At 37.3% G+C, this 20,758-nt stretch overlaps 1 protein-coding gene across 1 annotated transcript in view; it reads left to right on the top strand.

Annotated features, from left to right (window-relative positions):
• The window catches only part of LOC107718261 (protein bassoon-like), a 75,457-nt gene extending 64,624 nt beyond the window's left edge, over positions 1–10,833 (top strand). The window contains exons 9-14 of the mRNA XM_016525257.1: positions 960–1,053; positions 3,138–3,269; positions 4,120–4,176; positions 4,431–4,559; positions 5,945–6,026; positions 9,870–10,833. Coding sequence (XP_016380743.1) covers positions 960–1,053; positions 3,138–3,269; positions 4,120–4,160 — 267 coding nt within the window. The 3' untranslated portion in view covers positions 4,161–4,176; positions 4,431–4,559; positions 5,945–6,026; positions 9,870–10,833. The remainder of the gene's footprint in view (positions 1–959; positions 1,054–3,137; positions 3,270–4,119; positions 4,177–4,430; positions 4,560–5,944; positions 6,027–9,869) is intronic.
• The last annotated feature ends 9,925 nt before the right edge of the window (positions 10,834–20,758 follow it).

Here is a 20,758-nt window from a genome sequence, read left to right as displayed (position 1 = left end):
GTTTAGCCAATCACAACACACTGGGCCAGCTAATCAATCAGAGCCCATCGTGTATTTCTGAGGGAGGGGCTTCATAAAACCAGGAAATCATCAGCGTGTTTATAGGAGAAGGGACAGAGCGGTGTAGAATAAAGGTAAATTATGTGAAATATAATGCGTTTTTTTTTTTTAAAACAAAGCATTAACACATGTTAGACTGCACCCCATAAACACAATCAAGCCTAGAAAAAAAACAGTCAACCACCCCTTTAACCCTATGGCGCTCCTCATTTATAAGTCACACTCATACTCCTCACTGAAACATAAATATAAATTTAAAGGGATAGTTCACTCAAAAATGAAAATTCTGTCATTAATTACTCACCCTCATATTGTTCCAAACCTGTAAGACCTTCGTTTATCTTCGGAACACAAATTCAGATATTTTTGATGAAATCCAAGAACTTTCTGACCCTCCATAGACAGCAAGGGTCCTACCACGTTCAAGGTCCAGAAAGATACCAAGAACATTGACAAAATAATCCATGTGACATCAGTGGTTCAACTGTAATTTTATGAGGCTACGAGAATACTTTTTGTGCACACAAAAAACTAAAATAATAACTTTATTCAAGAATTCTTCTCCTCTGCGTCACCCTAGTGCAATTTTAGAGAGTACCACGACGTATCCGCGTGCTTTGATCTGCACGTAAATGTGGTAGGACCCTTGCTGTCTATGGAGGCTCAGAAAGCTCTCGGATTTCATCAAAAATATCTTAATTTGTGTTTTACGGGTTTGGAACAACATGAGAGTGAGTAATTAATGACTCACTAATGAGTAATTAATGTAATTAATTAGAATTTAAATTTTTGGGTGAACTATCACTTTAAATAAACTTTAACTCAAAATACAAGAAACAGTTTTAAGATATGAATACAGTAAGTGTGATTTATGACAATGTGTCTCTTGTCTCCAATAGACTAAACCAGAGCCCACCCCTGCCATTGCTATTGGAGCAAAAGCAGTCCCCAGCCAACCTGCCAAAACAGCCCAACCTCCACTTACTGGAATAGGTAATTGTGCTTAAACGACTTCAACATGGCCTAGATATACTCAAAGCACAATCAAAGAACAGTAAGATTTTTTGCTTCTGAAATATAACACATTATGTATACACTTCATGGTTGTATTGTGCTGTTTTTTTTTGGGAAAATTAGAATTGGAAAAATATCTAACCTTTTCAAATGGGTCAGAAACATTCATTAAGGGGGGCTTTAGTTTGTGGTAATTGTACCAAATATTTACCGTGGTGCTCATTAATGGCTCTCACTAAATACCAGGAATAAACAAGTATGATGATTTTTAAAACTTCAATGACAAAGAGACCTATAAGAAACAATGCCACTTATGTAGTTTAGTCATGCAACTAGATGGCTACATGCAATCTACTAGCAATCATATAATTGACTAAATGCATAAGCTGAATGGCCTCTGTTGATCTGGCAGCGAATGAGCTTGCTTGCTTGCTCATTTAAATAGCCTGGTTTAATGTTTGTTATTAAGCTGGTCATGCAGCACGCTATCAGAGCTTCTCTGAAGCCTCCCACCTACCCCAGCTCCACCTGTCTACATCTGCTACTGTATTTATATACAGCTATGGAAAAAAATTTAGACCACTGCAACCCTGCGACCACATTTCTCCCTAATTTCAAATAAACATATTGTCATTTACAGCATTCATTTGCAGAAAATGACATCTGTTCAAAATAACAAAAAAAAAAAAGATGCAGTATTTTTAGACCTCAAATAATGCAAAGAAAGCAAGTTCATATTCATTTTTAAACAATACAATACTAATGTTTGAAATCAAATTTTTTTTTGGTGGAATAACCCTGATTTTCAATCACAGCTTTCATGCATCTTGGCATGCTCTCCACTAGTCTTTCACATTGCTGTTGGGTGACTTTATGCCAAGAAAACAACTATTTATTTTGAGATCACAAGAAAACAAGGGGGGGAAAAATAGCTTTTTAGGGCTTCTGTACTGTCACTCACAAGTTACTTTGTTGGGAAAAATCATATACAGTGGTAGTTTTTGCTGTGTGTGTGTTTTACTATGAATTCTGTTTTTTAATAAAGAGAACAGAAGATTGAAACGGCTGGAATATCAAGTCAGTTTGTTTTTGGCTATAAGAATATGTAGGATATTGAAGTGAAAGTGCCCACTCACTTTTGCTCAGGTCCAGCTAAAAATAATATTGTGCTTATGCCACTGATAGATAATATAGACATTCACAATGAAAAGCTCCTACAAATTGAACACCAAATGAATTATATATATATATATAAAAAAAATAGTGAACAGAGTTTTTGCACAGTATGTAAATAATAGCAAGATAGTCATATAATGACATTTTAAACTAAATGAAGTCTAATTATACTTAAAAATCTTGATATTTAGTAAGAGCAATAAAAAGCATATATGCGTGAAAGGAAACATTTGCAAAAATGGTTGTGGATAAATTCTTTGTATGGCAAAATTTCATCAATAAAGTCACGTCAGTCAGAATCCTCATGATGATGAAGCTTACCTAATGGACTTCTGGTGGCAGAGTAATAGCAGCAAATGTGTTTTGCAATACAATATGAACACAGTAAGTACATTGTACTTAATTTTTGATGTAAGTACATAGTAGTTAAGGCCACTTAATATAAAGTGGGGCCAGAAATTCTTCTGTACATATTCGGGTTCAAGTTTGGTGAACTTTGACCTTGCAGTGCTGACCAATAGATGTTTCTTAAGTTGGCAGTTAGGCGGTGCTTCATTAAAGTTGCGCTAAACATTCACAATGAATGAGGCAATCCTTCAAGTGGTGTCTACTTAGTCACTTCTTTATTACGGCACTGGCACTGTTCAAGAATATAAAGTGTTGCAGAAAAAGGCCTCACAACTCACATCCAGTCCCACCTTTTTTTGGCTGTGGAATTTTGCCGTGTAAAATGTGCTCTGTACTCGGCCTTTAGCATTAATAATTAATAATTTGGATTACTATCCAAATTTGCCATGCTATCTATATACCTAATTGAAGAGGGATATATGTATCTGTTGACAGTGTTTCCATTTGTAAACTTAAATCTCTTCTCCATAATTCTCTAGGCTCCAAAGCAGCTCCAAGGCCTGGTGGAATTGGCAGTGCAGCTGCAGGTCAGCCGGGTGTAGACGGAGAGAGCATGCTGACTAAAATTTTGCCTGGAGGAGCTGCAGAGCAAGCTGGCAAATTAGGAGAAGGTGAGCAGAGAGTTTCCAAGGTATAACTAGCATTTTTGGTCAGTTATTATTAACAGACTAGTTTAAATAGTACATGGGTCAGGCCCGGCTCCAGAATCAAATCACTGAGGGTGCTTCTTAAATTAGTGAGGGTGCTAATTTATATATAATTTATTATATATAATTGAATTTAGTGAAAAATTTAAGGGGGTCTGAATACTTTCCGTACCCACTGTATATACAAATACAAATACAAAAATAAGACACTGATTATAACGTAAATTTGTGAGATCGCGATGAACTAAGATGAGTGACTGCCTTTTAGTGATTATGAAGGGAGCACTCTTTATATATATATCATATATTGTAATGCCACAAAGTGCGCTCCCTTCATAATCACTAAAAGGTTCATTGCGATCTCACAAAGTTACATTATAATCAATGACGTTCTCTATGCTGCACAACGAATCTCTTATTTACATCATGCCTAAACTTTGTTATAATGAGATGATTTGTGCTGAACACACCTGAATAAAAACTTGGCTACACTGCTCAATGCTGCACAAACATGTTGAAATAGAAACCAATCTCCAAAGCGCAAATCATAATGCTCTGGCTATTTTGCCAAATCTGCAATGAAATGCCAGTATTACAGCTCTAACTGAGGGTGCTATTGATTTTGTTTGAGGGTGCTTATGACCCTCTAGCACCCCCATAGAACAGGGCCTGACATGGGTCAATATTAACTATTGTTCTTTTCTTAAATCTTTTTTTCTTACAAAAACAAATGTTTATTATTTGTACAGACACAATGCTTTTTATAACCAATGTTATTCTCACTGTTTTCTCTTTTACTTTGTGATTTGCACAGCCATCTCTGGATTTGGCAAAAAGTTCACCTCCTTGTGGTGAGGTAGTACAATTAAAGGTGGGTGCAGTTGATTTTCAGTTATTAGACACTTACCATTGCCCATGTTGTAACTGTAATAAATAAACATGCTTTAAAATAATTTACCCAAAAATTAACACCTGTGTGTGTATGCGTGTGTGTCAGAGAGAGAATGAGAGAGAGTGAGAGAAAGAAAGAGCAAGAGAGCAGCTGACTGAGTAGAGTGTATTGTAACAAGGTGGCATATTTTTAGCTTCACAGTGATTATTCTTATTGTTTCTGTGTTATTTTAGGGCGTCTAAAATGACAGATGATGTTTTTGCACTGGAAAAACCTATGAAGTTTCCCTATTATGTTTTAATTTAAAGAGAAGACAACTCATGAAAGAAAGTGAGAGGGAGAGAAGCTGTCTGGTTGTTCTGGTAAGTATATGTTAAAAATTATATATAGCATATTAGAGTTGGATGGTTTGGTTACATTGGTAACCTCTTGGTTACATATGTAACCTTATTTCCAAGTGTCAGTAGCTGTCATTAGGTGCACATCCTCTGGTGTGATGATTGACTGAGACCTGTATTAAATCACACCAATTTATTGGCATCTAGCAGGAAGCATCTCCAAAATCAAAGCATCTAGCAGGATATTTTATTCTTAGCCAGAGATAGCATTCAGTCCAAACCCACCATCAAAAGACCAATAGCATTAGCCATGTGCTTAGTGTCACAAAGCGATTTCTCAGATTGCCTTGATTGATTTGATTGCCTCAGGGGACAAGCAGACACCATCTTCCATCTCCTTAAGGACCTTCAGCTGGGAACCCTTCAGGACTGTCATGGTGTGCAGCAGCACACTTGCTCAACCAGCAGCTATACAGGACTTTCTGATTAAAGCAGACATAGTCCTACACATTTTGAACAGTATATTAGGCCTCAGTTTCCATTAGAGGGCTGTCGATGGTGAGAGATGAGCCACTAATGGCTCTTCCATTGCCAGCATCTCTAAATACCCCTGTTCAGCCATCTCAAAAATGGCTGTGAAAACAGAGGCAGTCGAATTAGTAATCCGTGCAGGGAAGGCTTGGTTCCAGGACCCTGAGATCTCACAATGGATCCTAAAATCACGGCAGCGGCTTACAGAGCAAATGCGTGCCTGCTAACAACCACTCATCCAACTTGGAGTGAGCCCCTGGCTGGACAGACTCATCCCAATCCAGCTAAAGCCTGTCTACAGCATGAGAAAGTACATGCAAAAGCTCTGTATAAGCTAAAGAAGGGCAAAGGGTGGCCTGAACTCCTCGAAGTCAGATGTGGTGGCAGATAGCACATTAAATCTAAAAGAGATCACTTTACGAGTTTCTGAACTCGGACACAAATCCTCGTATGCAAACTCCACTGAGACATATTAAGCACGCAATCAGGAGAAAGCACGAGAGAGAAAACCGAAGGCTTGCGCTCCATAGCTTCAGGTTGAAATGCCAGCCCATGCGGTGCCTCTGCAGCTGCAGAGCGAGCAGCATGGAGAAGAGACCGTTTCAAGCAATATCTGCCAATGAATTGTTGTGATTGTATATGGGCTTCAGCCAATCGTCACACCAGCTACTGACACAGTGTTGAAGTGAACCTATGAAAGATAAACAAAAACATACATGACATTATGAGTAATTTTATATCATGAAAACAAACTGTTCATGAAAGTATTCATTATTGTTGTCGATAGTTGGCGATATTGCAATTTTTTTATAACATTTACAATTGAATTTGTATTGTTTGTGTGTGTGTGTGTGTGTGTGTGTGTGTGTGTTTTAAAGCCAACCAGGACTGGAATCACAGGACTTTAGGTCTGGGTCATAAATCAAAGGCGACAACACTGTTCGCTCTGAAAGCCAGACAGTAAGTAACTTTATGATTTGAAATTCTGAAATATAAAAATGACAGTCTTAATCCAGGGGTTGGCAAGTTACTTATTCACTTACACTTAAACTTTTTCACACTGTCCATCCACTTTAAAATACATGCTTTATTCACATGGAGATAGCTATGTATGACTTCCCATGAATGGGCTGATGCTGATTAGCCGCAGAGTTGAGAGCTGAGAATGGTGAGACTGGGGATGTGATGATAATGTGTCATCCTAGGGCACAATGGTCCTGCTCATTTGTAACCAAAGACTAGGCATCTAGTTCTTCACTGGAACAACTGAATGCTGGTTTGCAGCTGGTCAAGGGAGAGGCAGGCAGGCACACCCTCACATTCCCTCATTCCTATTCCAATTGGTAGGAGGAAAAGGGAATTGCAAATAAGGCCTGAATGTCCTAAACTGTGTTTGTAGGCCAGTGTAGCAGAGGTGGTTCATGGGAATCCATAAAATTAACTGGATCTGAGCAGAGAGAGCATGAGACAGCTATTGCTTCCTACACTAGTCAATGGAAAAAACTGGTCAACCATCCCTGCTAGAAAAGATGTTTGAATACTAAGCTTTAAAATTTGTGAACGTGTTGCTGTTGTGAGAAACAGCTATTAGTGGAGACCTGGGAGTGTTCTTCTTCACATCTATCTGCAACAATTGTTTTTTTCCTATGCCAAAATTGTAAACTTTTTTTTTTGACCTGTAAATCAAAAAAAAACTTTTATAGTTTCCTACAGAGACATACAACTTCTAGGGCCATATTTTAATGATCTAAGCGCATGGTGTAGGTGCGCACCATGGCCAGGTGCACTTAGGGCGTGTCCGAATCCACTTTTGCTAGTTTAACGACGGAAAAAACGGTCGGTGCGCCCGGCGCATGATCTAAAAGGGTTGTCCCTATTCTCTTAATGAGTAATGGGTGTGTTTTGGACGTAATGTGCAATAAACCAATCAGAGTCTTGTCTCCCATTCCCTTTAAGAGCCAGTTGCACTCGTGCCATGGCGGATTCGCTATTTACACGGCGGAATTTGCAAGCGTAAAGACTGAGCGCGTCTCCAGAGATGAAACGAGCTGCTCATGCGCGAGCAAATAGGTAGCCTAATTCTGATACATGCAATGACTATCCATTATGACATGTAGGCATGTTTATATTTATTTAGCCTACACAATAATAATCTTTTACTTTGTATTCCTTTAATTTTTAATATTTGGCATGTTTGTGTGCTGCTGTGAGTCCCTATGTGTGTAATAAGCAGAGTGTACGCGCGCTGTGGACCCGCCTATAGGCACATATTACTAACACGCTCTTTAAATAAAAAATACTGTGCCATTGACTTTAGACCAGGGGCCCTATTTTAACGATCTAAGCGCATAGTCTAAAGCGCACGGCGCAGGTGCACTTAGGGCGTGTCCGAATCCACTTTTGCTAGTTTAACGACGGGAAAAACGGTCTGTGCGCCCGGCGCATGGTCTAAACGGGTTGTCCCTATTCTCTTAATGAATAATGGGTGTGTTTTGGGCGTAACATGCAATAAACCAATCAGAGTCTCGTCTCCCATCCCCTTTAAAAGCCAGTTGCGCTCGCGCCATGGCGGGTTCACTATTTACACGGCGGAATGTAATTTTTCATTTTTAAAAATGTTTGTGTGCTGCTGCGCGTCTCTGTGTGTATAAGCACGTTGTGCACCCGCCTATAGGCGCATATTACTAACGCTCTCTTTAAATAACAAAGAAAAAATATTGCGCCAGACTTTAGACCAGGTTTTAGTTGGTCAATGGCGCAGTCTATTTCAGTTGCCTCAAAATAGCAACGTGCCAACAATGCGCCTGAACACACCTCGTTTTCAGACCAGCACGCCCATGGGTGCACACATTTAAAGGTACAGGACGTGAAAATGACAACTGCGTCGGGCTGAAACTAGCAAAAAACACTTGCGTCGTGCCTGCTGCCGCATTGCGCCGAGTGTATGATAGGGCCCTTACGGTCAGCTCAGGAGTGCGGTGATCATTTATGATAGGGATTTCTTGCCTCTGGACAGTTTTTAATTGGTTAAATTTACTATTAAGTTAAAACTTACCCTTATTACAACAAACCTTGGTCTTCCTTACTTTTAATTGTTATTGAACTGCCAAAAAAGTAATGAACCTGTTATTGTTAACCGATTATGGTAGCTCCTTTGTAGCATTGTATAGCATTAATGAATAATATCGTTTAACAGATTAATGTGGCGGTAATATTGAAGTTGCTTTATGCCTGAAATTGCATGTAAGAAATATATTGTATTGCTAAAATTTAAATGGGAACTGTTGCTTTTGTTATCAACACCTTTGCCATTTATTTGACATAGACAAATCATATCAAGCAGTGAAATCACTAGTTGTGTTTCCATTACAGATTTGCGCAAAACTTTTGCGATATTTTATAAATGTTGATAAAAAAAACCTATTGTAAAATGACACCGTTTCCATTAACCGATGTTATGCAACTAAAATGTCATTATTTCCTCTCGCGATAAGTCATGGCGATGGATGCTGGTAGGTTTACGTACTGTATATCGCAGCCATTATTTTTAATCAAAGGAGACGTAGGCATGTATCTTTAGCGAAAAAGCGGAGAGCTGCTTCCGGGACGCCTCTGAAATGTGCAGCGGTGTGGCTGGTATAAACACCAAGTATTCAGTTCAATTCAAGTTTATTTGTATAGCGCTTTTCACGATGCAAATCGTTGCAAAGCAGCTTTACAGAAAATTAAAGTTTCTACATTATATTTAGTAATAGCTTATCAGTGGTAACTATCTCAAGTTGATGTCCATATGGCAGAAATGTACGGTAAAATTCAAGCAGTTAGTTAATGTCATGTAATCAAACAGACGGTGAACACTATTAACAGCAATGATTATATGTTGCGATCAAATCAAGTATTGACTAGAGTGGCTAAGATCAGCTCCGGTGGCTGTGTCGGAGCCGTTATGCAGTGTAAATAAGGGATTATCCATCCAAGCATTATTGGCAAGGAATACCCCTTATACTTGAGAGCGGCCACATGTGAGGTTTCTTGGAGTGACTTTTATGCATGCCAGGTGACCTGTAAATGCACCAAAAAAAAATGTTTCCATTGCAGTTTTTCAAATTGCCTGAAAAACCACCTCTTGCGAGCGTAAAAACTTTTTTTTGTGATATGTGGGAGTTTTTGTGAAATTGACGTGTTTCCATTGGGTGTATTTTCAATTCACAATTTCAATTTGCGCAATTTGAAAGGTAATGGAAATGCAGCTACTGACAGTAACATTAACTTAACATCTTGCTGGCACTCCACTACAGGACCTGACAGGACACGACTCGTGAGCTAAAACATTCAGTATGGGTTGCAATAAAATTAAACTCTTCTTAACTTTGTTACATCACTTCTTGCATTGTTTCAAATGACTCAATGTCTCAGAAATGTCTCTTTATGCTTCACATAACTAAAGATCCACAGCAGACTGACTCTTGGGTCCCTGTTCAGAACACAGAAGCCACCTATAAACTGTCTGTAATACAACATTTAAGGGTGAAGTGTGTATTTTTTTCCAGCTCTTATCCCAGTGTAATACACAGATTTAACCATAAGTAAGTCATCCTTATGTTGACCCCTGAAAAGTATGTTCACTGTACACTGGGTGGGTCAGATGGTAAAGAGGGGAAATGTTAGGTTTGAAAATAGTCATTATTTTTGTCATTCCATTTGTTTATACCAATGGAACAGACATTACACACTTCACCTTGAAAAAAAATGTGTTTCATTGGATTGTAATGCCTTCTTTGTATCCCATATTGTTCTTCACAGATTATTTGGGAATTCTGTGTCTGTGTTCTAACCGAACAGCATGGCCAAAGATATTAACAGCCAACTTTGAGCATGACAGCTCCAAACAACCTGCTCCTCCTGGCCTACAGAACACAGTACATGAAGGCAGCGGAGAGCGATGACTCCAGTCGCACAATATCAACAAACTCAACAGGTCAATCAGTGTAACTTGATAATGCCTACAGTAAATCTTGAAACCTGTGTGTGCATTACTCTGAAAACAAGCTGACATGTTCTCATTAGAGCAGCACAGCGAGTGACTTACGGAGAAGTGTGATTCCGTGTTTCTCTTGTTACTTGGGAAATACTTTTCACTCCCCTCTCAGGAACGGAAGAAATAGCAATGTTAGGACACTTAGAAAAACTTCATAGGTTTTTCCTAAAAGAAGAAAAAAAAAGGAAAATCATGAACGTGGTAACTATAACACACATCTCTATGCTAAGTCCTTTAACTCAACATTCCAGAATGAAAAAAAAAAATCCTGTTTGTTTGTTTTTGTCTTTTTTCTTCATTCTCTTGCTATGTGCTCTAAAAGTGTAAAGTGGACAAGGAATGCATGTAATCCAAGACCTTACACTGTTCACAATATCAATGAGAGATTGACAAAGAGGATTTGTGCATTTATACTCCAGCAGAGAGAATATGAAGAAGAGGACGAAAGAAATTCTAGAACAAGCCCAAACATAAGACTCAGATCATCACATAAGACATCACTTGGAAAACAATGTCAGGTTCTGACCAATCAGGTCTTTTTTTATTCATTGTCCTTTCCAAAGTATTAAGAAATTGCCCTCAGGCTGCAGATGGGGTGTTTTTACAACCATTGCACAGCACTGGCGAGTTGAAATCTTGTGCATTATCTTTTTGTTTTGTTGTTCTATTGTCGCCTTGCTATGTTTGTAGAGTGTTTAACATATTTTTCTATTCATGGTATTTATTTATTTTTTTCCACATTGTTTGTATATAGAAAAAAAATAGACTGAAGTTTATTTATATTTTTTAATTCGTGTTTTTTTAATTTTTTAATTATTGTATTGAGTTCCTTTGTTTGTTTATTACTGTTTTAAATCCATTGTTACTCTGTAACTTGTTTACAGCCTTTTTAATATATATATATATATATAGGTTGAATTTTCTGTTTGACGGTTTAAAAAAAGATCAAAAGCAATAGTGGATGGCCGTCAGTCATTAAAGAGCACAATTGTTAGATGTTTTTACAGTAGTGGTCAAAAGAGTGATAGCTGTCTGTAAACCTGTAATATATATCTGTAAGGTTCAGGATCACTGTCTATTAAGTCATTAAAAAGTGATGCCCAGTCTCTCATAATAACACATTAGGTGTCAAAGCCATGTTTTGTTTTAAAAGATTTTTTTAATTAAATAACTATAATAAATAAGAAAAACACAAGGCTAGTTGAAGATAAGAGAGCTGCTTAGTGGAATGTTGGAACTTTTAAGCAAGTAAAGATTGCATGTTCTGAAAAAAAAAATTCTTGATATTGCTATATGTTCTAATGGTATGTGTGAATGATTTTGGATGTGTGTATGTATGCATCTACATTTGTTATCATTCAAAAAAGAAAAAGAAAAAAATCTGATCAACAACAGGAAAAGAAATGCTTGGTCAGAGGACTTTTAATTTCAGACCTTCTATGCAATGATTTTCTCAGCTGAGAAAAATGGTTGTCAGAGTATTGAAACAAAATAAAACAACTAAATCCAAGAATAACTAGATAGTAGCTTCAAAAATGTTACTGATTTGTTTGTATAAGATAAACTGTAATGTAAATACTATAAATCTGAATGGAAATTTTGTTTCCCATATTTGTGGCATGTTTCCCATTTTGTGGCACTGTTTTGAAATGGAGCCAATTAGCCATAGCGATTAACATAAACGTCAATCATTTCTCACTATCCATGGACGGTTGCTGCTAGATGAACGGCATATGATGGGGTCACCATCGTTCATGATGCTTAGTTGGTGCAATACTTAAAAGAAATTACAAATCTAAAGCATACTACAAATATGATAACAATAAAGCAGACATCAAAAAAAAATATATATAAGGAGGTTATATTTGAGAAATATTAAACAAAACAGTTTGAAGGGCTGCCCATTTATCTGGTCTTAAATGATCCTCCTCTGTGGTTGCCCTTCCACAGGCCGTGGGAAATCTTGAGTTATCGCACAATTTGAAGACTTTGGGAACCCCGTTTGGACCCCTCGCTGCATTACCACACACTGTAATATCTGTGCGGTCAGAAAAGCTCTTGAGTTGAGAGGAAACCCAACGACACGGCCTACAGCTACTGAGTTACGTCACAAATTACATTGGTTTACATATATTCGGATATATTTATTTTTTCAAATAGATAATAAATAAATAGCACTATATTATGTAAATGGATTAGAATGTATACGAGATGGCATATAAGAGAGTGTAAAACGAGCAGTTATATAGCAATGTATAGCACCTATAGTCCACCTAAAACACTCAATGGAAAGCAAATCGAGGAGTCTGTTTGTACTGCCTGCAATATGAACTATATTAGCTGTCATTCTGTCTTGCGTCTCAGAGATCTTTTATTTATTTATTTCTTCTGTGTGTGTGTGTTTGATCCTATTCACCTCAGGAAAGCATAGAGTTAACGCACCAAGGGGAGATATATGCATCGCTATAAGGGCTTAATTACAATACTAAGAAAGCCATTCATTCTAACACCCTAGGTTTGTAATTCATTAGGGCTGTTGACTGTGATGTATGTCAGGGAAACCAGATCACCTGCCATTATCTATGCTATTTAGTTATTCGCTCATTCATACATTGTGATCCTTTTTACTAGAAAACAGTTACTCTTGTAGGAGTAAGTATGTGGCACAAAGAAAGAAATAGATGGCAGAGAAAAAATGACTGCTGTCACTCTGTCAAAAAGGAAAGAATCAGCTAAATTTGTTTTAAAATAACCTGATAATTGCATGCCCCCCCTGCTACTCAGTTGCACTGGCAACCATTTTCACAGTTAAAAGGACATGAATATATCTGTAAAACATGTAAATTGTACTATACTTCTGCACACGAAACATTCAGAGCAAGGTGTAAAATGACCTGTTGTTTTGTGTAAATTACATCTAAAAAAGAGCATCACGACATAAACAGAAACCAAATAAACACATAAATATTCAAATAAATCACACTGTGTATGTGGTTGGCTCATGTGGACTGTTTGGAAATGTAAAAAAAAAAATGTATTGAGACACATTTTTGGTCTATGGTCTATACTTGTTGTGATTGTTAATGCAGATAAAAGACTCTTTAAAAAGAGAATATGGCTTCCATATAATTTGTGGGCGGGGAAATTTAAATGGACAAATGTACTTTTGAAGTTTGAAGGTGTTCGGAAAACACAAATAATGTTACATTCACTGTTGTGAGAGCATATCCATATATCCATTGTAAACTTTGTGTTTGTTTCAGTGTATACTTCTGCAAACGAAACATTCAGAGCAAGGTGTAAAATGACCTGTTGTTTTGTGTAAATTACATCTAAAAAAGAGCATCACGACATAAACAGAAACCAAATAAACACATAAATATTCAAATAAATCACACTGTGTATGTGGTTGGCTCATGTGGACTGTTCGGAAATGTAAAAAAAATGTATTGAGACATTCTTGGTCTATGGTCTATACTTGTTGTGATTGTTAATGCAGATAAAAGACTCTTTAAAAAGAGAATATGGCTTCCATATAATTTGTGGGCGGGGAAATTTAAATGGACAAATGTACTTTTGAAGTTTGAAGGTGTTCGGAAAACACAAATAATGTTACATTCACTGTTGTGAGAGCATATCCATATATACATTGTAAACTTTGTGTTTGTTTCAGTGTATACCTGTAGTAGGCTTGATGTAACGTCATGTTGTGTGATGAAAGTAACGATGACTCTTCAATACAATCAGGAAAAAATAAAAGAGGATTTTAAAAAACACCTGAATCAAACTTGTCCTTTTCACTACTATGAAAGATACATGAATAAATGCACTTATTTCATTTGCTAACCTAAATGCCAGAAAAAAAAAATTGTGGTTTTGAGAAGTGCACGTATGGTTAAATGCAAGTATTGCCAATATTTTGATTTAAATATATTGTGAAATTACTAAGATAAGCTGTCCTTTTAATGAATTCAGTTGGATGAAAATGTGATCCATTTTAATACATAAACAAATTGGAGCCAAAAAAATGCAAACAAAGTAATGTTGGTCGGCTTATATCTATATTAGTGGCTGTGACCTCTTGACTAGAAATAATGTTGCTTTATTCAAGTGTGTACAAATCTATGGGGGCTAAATAAAAGTACTTTTAGAATGAGCATGCATAGGAGCGGCCGTCTACAGTATTAGCCAATTACCTCTGTCTAATAACCAAGACTGACGAGAATGTGACCGTAAGATACGCTAACGGCCGAAGCGATATCTTTGAGTGACATGAGCACCCGAATGAACAAGTACAATAGTATTAAAGAATAAATAGAATAATCAGATGTCTAGATAAATTATCCTATAAATGATCAATAATAATTGGCATTCTAACTCAAATGCGAGGTCATAATAAAATGGAGTCAGATTTGAATTTAACCTAAATTTAATAACTTTGCGTGCTGTAATGACCGAACACGCAGGAAACCTTCATCCACCATTAGATACCTCCGTTGGGGCAATCGTGTGGACCTTAGCTTACATAAACAAAGTTTTTTTTTTATTGCATAACAAGAACATTAACACAACATACATATATAGAGGATCACAGTGTTTTCAACTATTATCAATTACATTCATGATAGTATCAAAGGAACTAACAGAAAAAAAAAACTACAGGGGATAGCTTACAATAAATTTCCATAAGAAAATGATTCAAAAATTCCATACATCTTTTGTGCTTTATTTCTTAGATCTTTTAAGGCTTCAATGTAATGCTTAAGTTCAATTTTAAATAATGTAACGTTAGGTTTATTATTAGACCATTTTTTGTTTGTGTAGGCCTATAAGGTATTTTCCATACATACTTATTAATTTAATCACCAAATTTTGCTCCAAACTCTTATTTTTATACAACAAAAATATATCTTTACCAGAGAATTGAATCTTTAAATTTATAAATTTTAAATATTAGATATTCAAAGCTGCAGTCTGTAAGTTGTGCCTCTTTGTCGCCATCTCTGTTTGAAAACCTCACCGGTGTGAATCCTATACTTAGTAATCACAGATTCTAGCCTACGTCTTGGAATATATGACCCAAATAAGAATTTTCACCGTATAGTGTCATCTGAATAAGTAAGTAACAAGTCTGCCACGTTTGTTCTGACCAACTGAGGAAAAAAGCATTACAATAAATCACACTACCAATGGTGATTAAATCTAACGATCGATTAGCTCATATCACATCAAACCGTGCACATTATTATTATTGTTATACTTTATTCTCAGATTTTTAATGTTAACAACATCAGCATTGCGTGGCTAGGAGTATAGTGTGTGTGTAGATTTCAATCTCTGTACAGTCTAATCTCTAATTGTCATACCATTCGAATTTCATACCAAGAAATTCATTTAACCCAAAAAGCAAACTATGCTCTCTTCGAACTGGTTAGGGTGCTTTCACACTAGTACTTTTGGTGCGCACCCGGGTTCGATTGACGTCAGAGTTCGGTTCGTTTGGATGATGTGAACGCTGTCTTCCGAACTTGGTTGCGCACCCGCGAACCATATCCGAGTCCGCTTAAAAGGGTGGTCTGGGGTACGGTTCATGTGAACTCCGGTACGGTTCGCTGCTGATGTGAACACAATCGTACAAAATCGCGGAACTGAACTGCTATTAATGACGTATTATTTGATAAAAATGTGTGTTTGTGTGTGTGTTTCACTCACTTTCCTGACGAGCATGACTGACGCGCTGCAAGCGCCGTCGTTACTAAGCAAAACAGCAGCTGGCTTGATGATGCAAACGAACCGCGGTTTGGACCCAAATAAAATAATATGTTAATGCTGCTCAATGTGAAAGCCCGCAGGTGATGGAGATTTACCGCTGATTACAGAACCGGCTTTCTGACAAGATGTGCGTTAAATATCGCATGCGCTTTATCGTGCAGCCCTAATATCAACGCAGTCCAGCGGGGGCAGGGGGAGGGGGGAGCAATCGACCTCGGGTTCAGACCAGGCAAGCGAACCAAGTGTGAAAGCACCCTAAAATACAAATCTTATGTAGGCTAATCCCAGGCTATCTGTAATCAGAAGCACATTTGTAATTTATCGGCCGAATTACATGTATTTAAAATGGGGTCAGATTAAACTGTGTGAGATAAAATAAGTGCTTTAAAAAGATGAGACAACAACAAAAGTAGAATGAATAAATAGTGTATTTACATAATGCACAAGGAACTTAAAACAACACAATAAAACTAGAATAACTTAGGCTGTTAAAAGCAGATTGTCCGTTTAAATCGTACCCTAAAACAGTCCTTAAGAATCCCAGTGTGTTGAAGTCCCAAGGTAAAAGTGTCCACCAGTGTATATACAATCCAAAGAAAGTGATAATCCAAAATGAGTGGGATACTGGAAAGGTAAGTCCATGAACAACTCCACAATCCAGCGAGTAGGTGTTTGGTCAATGACCCCGATTGTTTGACATGCTGCTTGCTTTGTACTGGTTTACTTCCTTATTCCTGTCATGTGATTGACCACATGACCCCTTAGTCTATGACTCCCGGGGGAAGGAACTAGCCCTTTAAGGTTCTGTCAGCCATTTTCCCTGTGGTAGGTGTCCTCTTGAATGTGTGATTTAAAATGTATTTGTAATAAATAAGGTAAATTTGGCGTCTCCCTGTGGTCCTATTTGATATCGCAGCAGGTGGTGGGGATGGGGGGATCAATTCTGGATAAATGGATAGTCACGACATTATTCTCATACGAACAGACAACTAAACAAAATAGCATGTAATGTTCTAGAGGTTCTGACAAAATGTTAATTGCCGCAGTCTATTTTTAAAATTTGAATTATTGCTAAATCTGCACCTCTTCTGTGGCAAATTTTAATTTCATAATGAGTCTTACTCCGTGAAGTCAAGCAGCAGAAGTTAAGTGACAATATGCAAATACTACTGGCCCATTTTGGGGTGAACTAAATATACAAGACTAGTTTTACACGTCACTGTTTATAACACATGTCATGGGGCATAAATTAAGAGTATACCCACTTCTCCAGGCACCACTACACCACTGGGACAGCCCTGCTATAAACGATCGGCCACCTGCAGGATCCTCACATGCGATAGCCTAGTAGCCGGGACAACTTATTTATGTTTACAGACGTGACGTAATGACGCAGCAGCATGCTCGAATTTCCCGCGGAAACCTACCCGTACCACTCAAACTAGAAAACATTATAAGATAACCGCTGTGAATCGGGCTAAAAGTAAGGCGATAGTTTTGAACACTGGCTGGTTATGTACTTGCTCAAATATTGATTTTGGATCATTTTTAACCAAAAAAAGTTACGGACTGCAGCTTTAATATCAATCCAAAACATTTGGTTAAATAGGCCTACACAGTCATAAAATAAGTGTTTTATGGATTCTTCCTCTAAGTTACAAAAGATGCATGTAGTCTCCATGACTCTAAAAAATGTGCAACTACTTGTCTCACTGGGTAAATCAAGTAAATAACTTTATAAGTAACTTCTTTTTTATTGGTGAGACTATTTACTGGGTAAATATCAGACCTCTTTTCATTCAATCTGAGCATATAACGAATTCCAAAAAGGTTTGCATTCAGGCAATAATGTGGTTCTACATCATTTTTAAAGTTATTAAGTTTATTATCTATAATTTTCATACCCATTAATACTTAACTGATTAGCATATAGGGGATAGACTCAGAAGATATATTGCCAGACACAAGCTTAATAAGGCCACTAAGAATGGCATCAAATACTACTGCAAACTCTTTAGCAGTTATAGGGATCTTATAATAATTAAGGAATTCACAGTAATTAAAGAGGTTTCCATTACTCTCGAATAACTGTCTCACCAAGATTGCGCCATCTGATATAAATAACCCACGCGTCATCGCATCTGACCAATCAGAGCGAGCTACAGTTGCCTTGCGCTCCGCCCCCTCAGCTCTATGTTCAATCGTAGGATTCCTCTCTTGTCACACTGCGCTGTCATGGGCTCAAAGGTACAGTCAAACGACAGAAATATAACTTAGAACAACATCCTCTCATGTGTATTTCACTTTACACTGCAGCAGAGCGCAGACTGCTCGTTCTCAACAGCCTCAAACCTATGGAGCCAGAATGATCTCAATAATAATTCACGCAAAAGATACACATTTGTACATCTGTGAATTGTGTTTTGCATTTGTGAAACGTATTTTATGAATATATATTCTTATTTTGTGCATGTGAATTGGTTTTTGTGAATATATATATATTTTTTGTGCACGTGAATTATTTCTCATGCATGTGAATTGGGTTACGCATGTGTGCATCGCGTCTTTTGCGTGAATTATTATTGAGATAATTCTGGCTCCATACAAACCCGCTCCGCGTTGTTATTCTGACAACTTCCGCGTCACATGCTCAGATGATCAGTTGAAACATGTTCTGGCTGTATTCGGTGTATGTTCTCGTGTCTGGCTGTATGTCGGTTGTGTGGTATTATGCCTTGTCCTCATGTGGTGTTTCATATGGGAAGCCAAACAACCCAAATGTGGGACGAAACGGCGCGGTATTCAAGTGTTCGCGCCGCGCTGACCTGTCATAGGCGCGGCTCAATGGACCGAGCGGCGCGACCGACTCGAGAGCGCAGAGAGGACGTGTTTACTAGCGCCACCGAACTGACAGCGCGGCGCGAACATTACTCTTCTTCTTCTTCTTCATGTTTTATGGCGGGTGGCATCCAACGTTAAGGTGCATTACCGCCACCTACTATGCGAACATTACTCTCCGCAGAAGTTCGTGTTTTTTTCCTGCACATAACATAATGAAGATTTATTACATTTCTTTTGCTTATTATCTTTCATATTACTACATGTAAACAGTAGTGTTAGCTACTTTGAAGCACGTATAGCCTATATTTAGTAGTCACGTTCACAGCAAAAACTTCCATTAACCAATTAGAATTCAAATATTTTATGGTTTCCTTCATCAAGGCATATTTAAGTAAATTTTACATTTAAGGATATTTGTGTAACTGCTTTCTTTAACGTTAAGTCACATGAGCTCAGGGTGTGCTAGCGATTAGATCACGGCAGCAGTGTGACTCATTCTTGAAGCAAAGTTTTGTCTGTGATGATTAGATTCACTGTTTTGGATCGCTGCATTTAATCTGTGAAAGCACGTACAGAAGGACGCGTTCGGTGTATGATGGAGTAAACAGTAATAGCAGGTGCAGGTCCCCCAGGTCCTAACGCCCGCTCAGTAAGGAGTTTTAATCTGTAGGGGGCGCTATTGGCCTACTTCTAATTAAATTAAAAGTAAAATAGCCTACATAAATAACATTTAGACTGTGTTTCTGATTAAATAAAGCAGTAATTGATGTCATAAAATAATGAGTATGTTTTGATTTAAAGGTCAGAAGCTATAGCTTACATGAAAAAAAATCACAAACATGACACTTGTAAATTAAATAATTTTATATATGCTTATTTATTCATCAATGTGTAATATGTTTTATTTTTTAAACTAATCATAAGCTCTAAAAGATTTTCAGAATTTTTACAACTCTTTTGCTTTAGACCATCTACAAATGTTAAATCTTAAAATGTTAGGGTTAACACTGCTTCTTTCTGGGGGAAAAATGCAGCGATTGATATATATATATAGTTTATTTATAGTTATTTTCAAATTTTCAAATTTCATGTACTGTTATTATAAAAGAACTTCATTACTATTTAATTCTAACAAATAAGTTCTTGTTAAAAACGAACCAAAGTTAAAAATATTTTGCTTATAATTTCTGCACAGGAGAGACTTGGTGTTGTTTCCAAACAAAAGGAAATATTTCAGTATTGGTATCGGCCAAAATGAGTTGAAAAATATCGGCATATCGGATATCGGCAAAAATCCAATATCGTGCATCACTAATCTAATCCTCTTTCACCTAATATATTTTTATTTGAAGGACCCCTGAGATTTTAAAGTATTTTAATAATGAAGCATCACATTTGCGTGTGTTTCCGGTTCTCTGACATTGGTTATAGTCACATGGCATGCAGGTAAACAAATAAATATTTAATTTTTTCAGTAAGCGTTTTATTTTCATTCATTTTAAAATTGTTTTAATTTAACATTTTTATTATTTAATTAATTATTAGCCTTTCATTAAACTCATAAACCCCCTTCATTTCCTTCACAAACCCAGTTTGGGAAACCAAGTTTGTTATGACCTTAAGATAGTCTATGCATCTGTGCACTGTTTTTGTATGTATTCGATCTCTCTGCTCATGTGTCGACATGTTTGTGTTCCAGATGGGTGTGGCCTCTGTTAACCAGCTGGAGATGGTGATTGGTGATGGTGACACCCTACCCAGATATAAGGACCGCCCCAAACACTCATCTGGTGCCTTTGAGCCTCGTTGACTTCATACCGTTGTGTTGCGCTAACGTTCTGATTAACTGTTTCTTGCTATTGTATGTATCGCCGTCGTTTGTTGTAGGGTTGTGAAAAGGTGTCGTACCGGAGAGAGAGAGATATTCTGAGTGTACTGAATCTGTTTAGTGTTTATTATTGTAAGATCAAATTCTAAAACCCCGGTTTATCTGAACATTGCTTGTCTTGACTACGATTTGGATTCTGATTCTGCTGTGTGT

This window comes from Sinocyclocheilus rhinocerous, unplaced genomic scaffold (genome assembly GCF_001515625.1).
Source record: "Sinocyclocheilus rhinocerous isolate Xijiao unplaced genomic scaffold, SAMN03320098_v1.1 scaffold1474, whole genome shotgun sequence".
NCBI classification, from domain to species: domain Eukaryota; kingdom Metazoa; phylum Chordata; class Actinopteri; order Cypriniformes; family Cyprinidae; genus Sinocyclocheilus; species Sinocyclocheilus rhinocerous.
The sequence above is the reverse complement of the archived record's forward strand: the minus strand, read 5'-3'. Positions and strand labels throughout refer to the sequence as shown.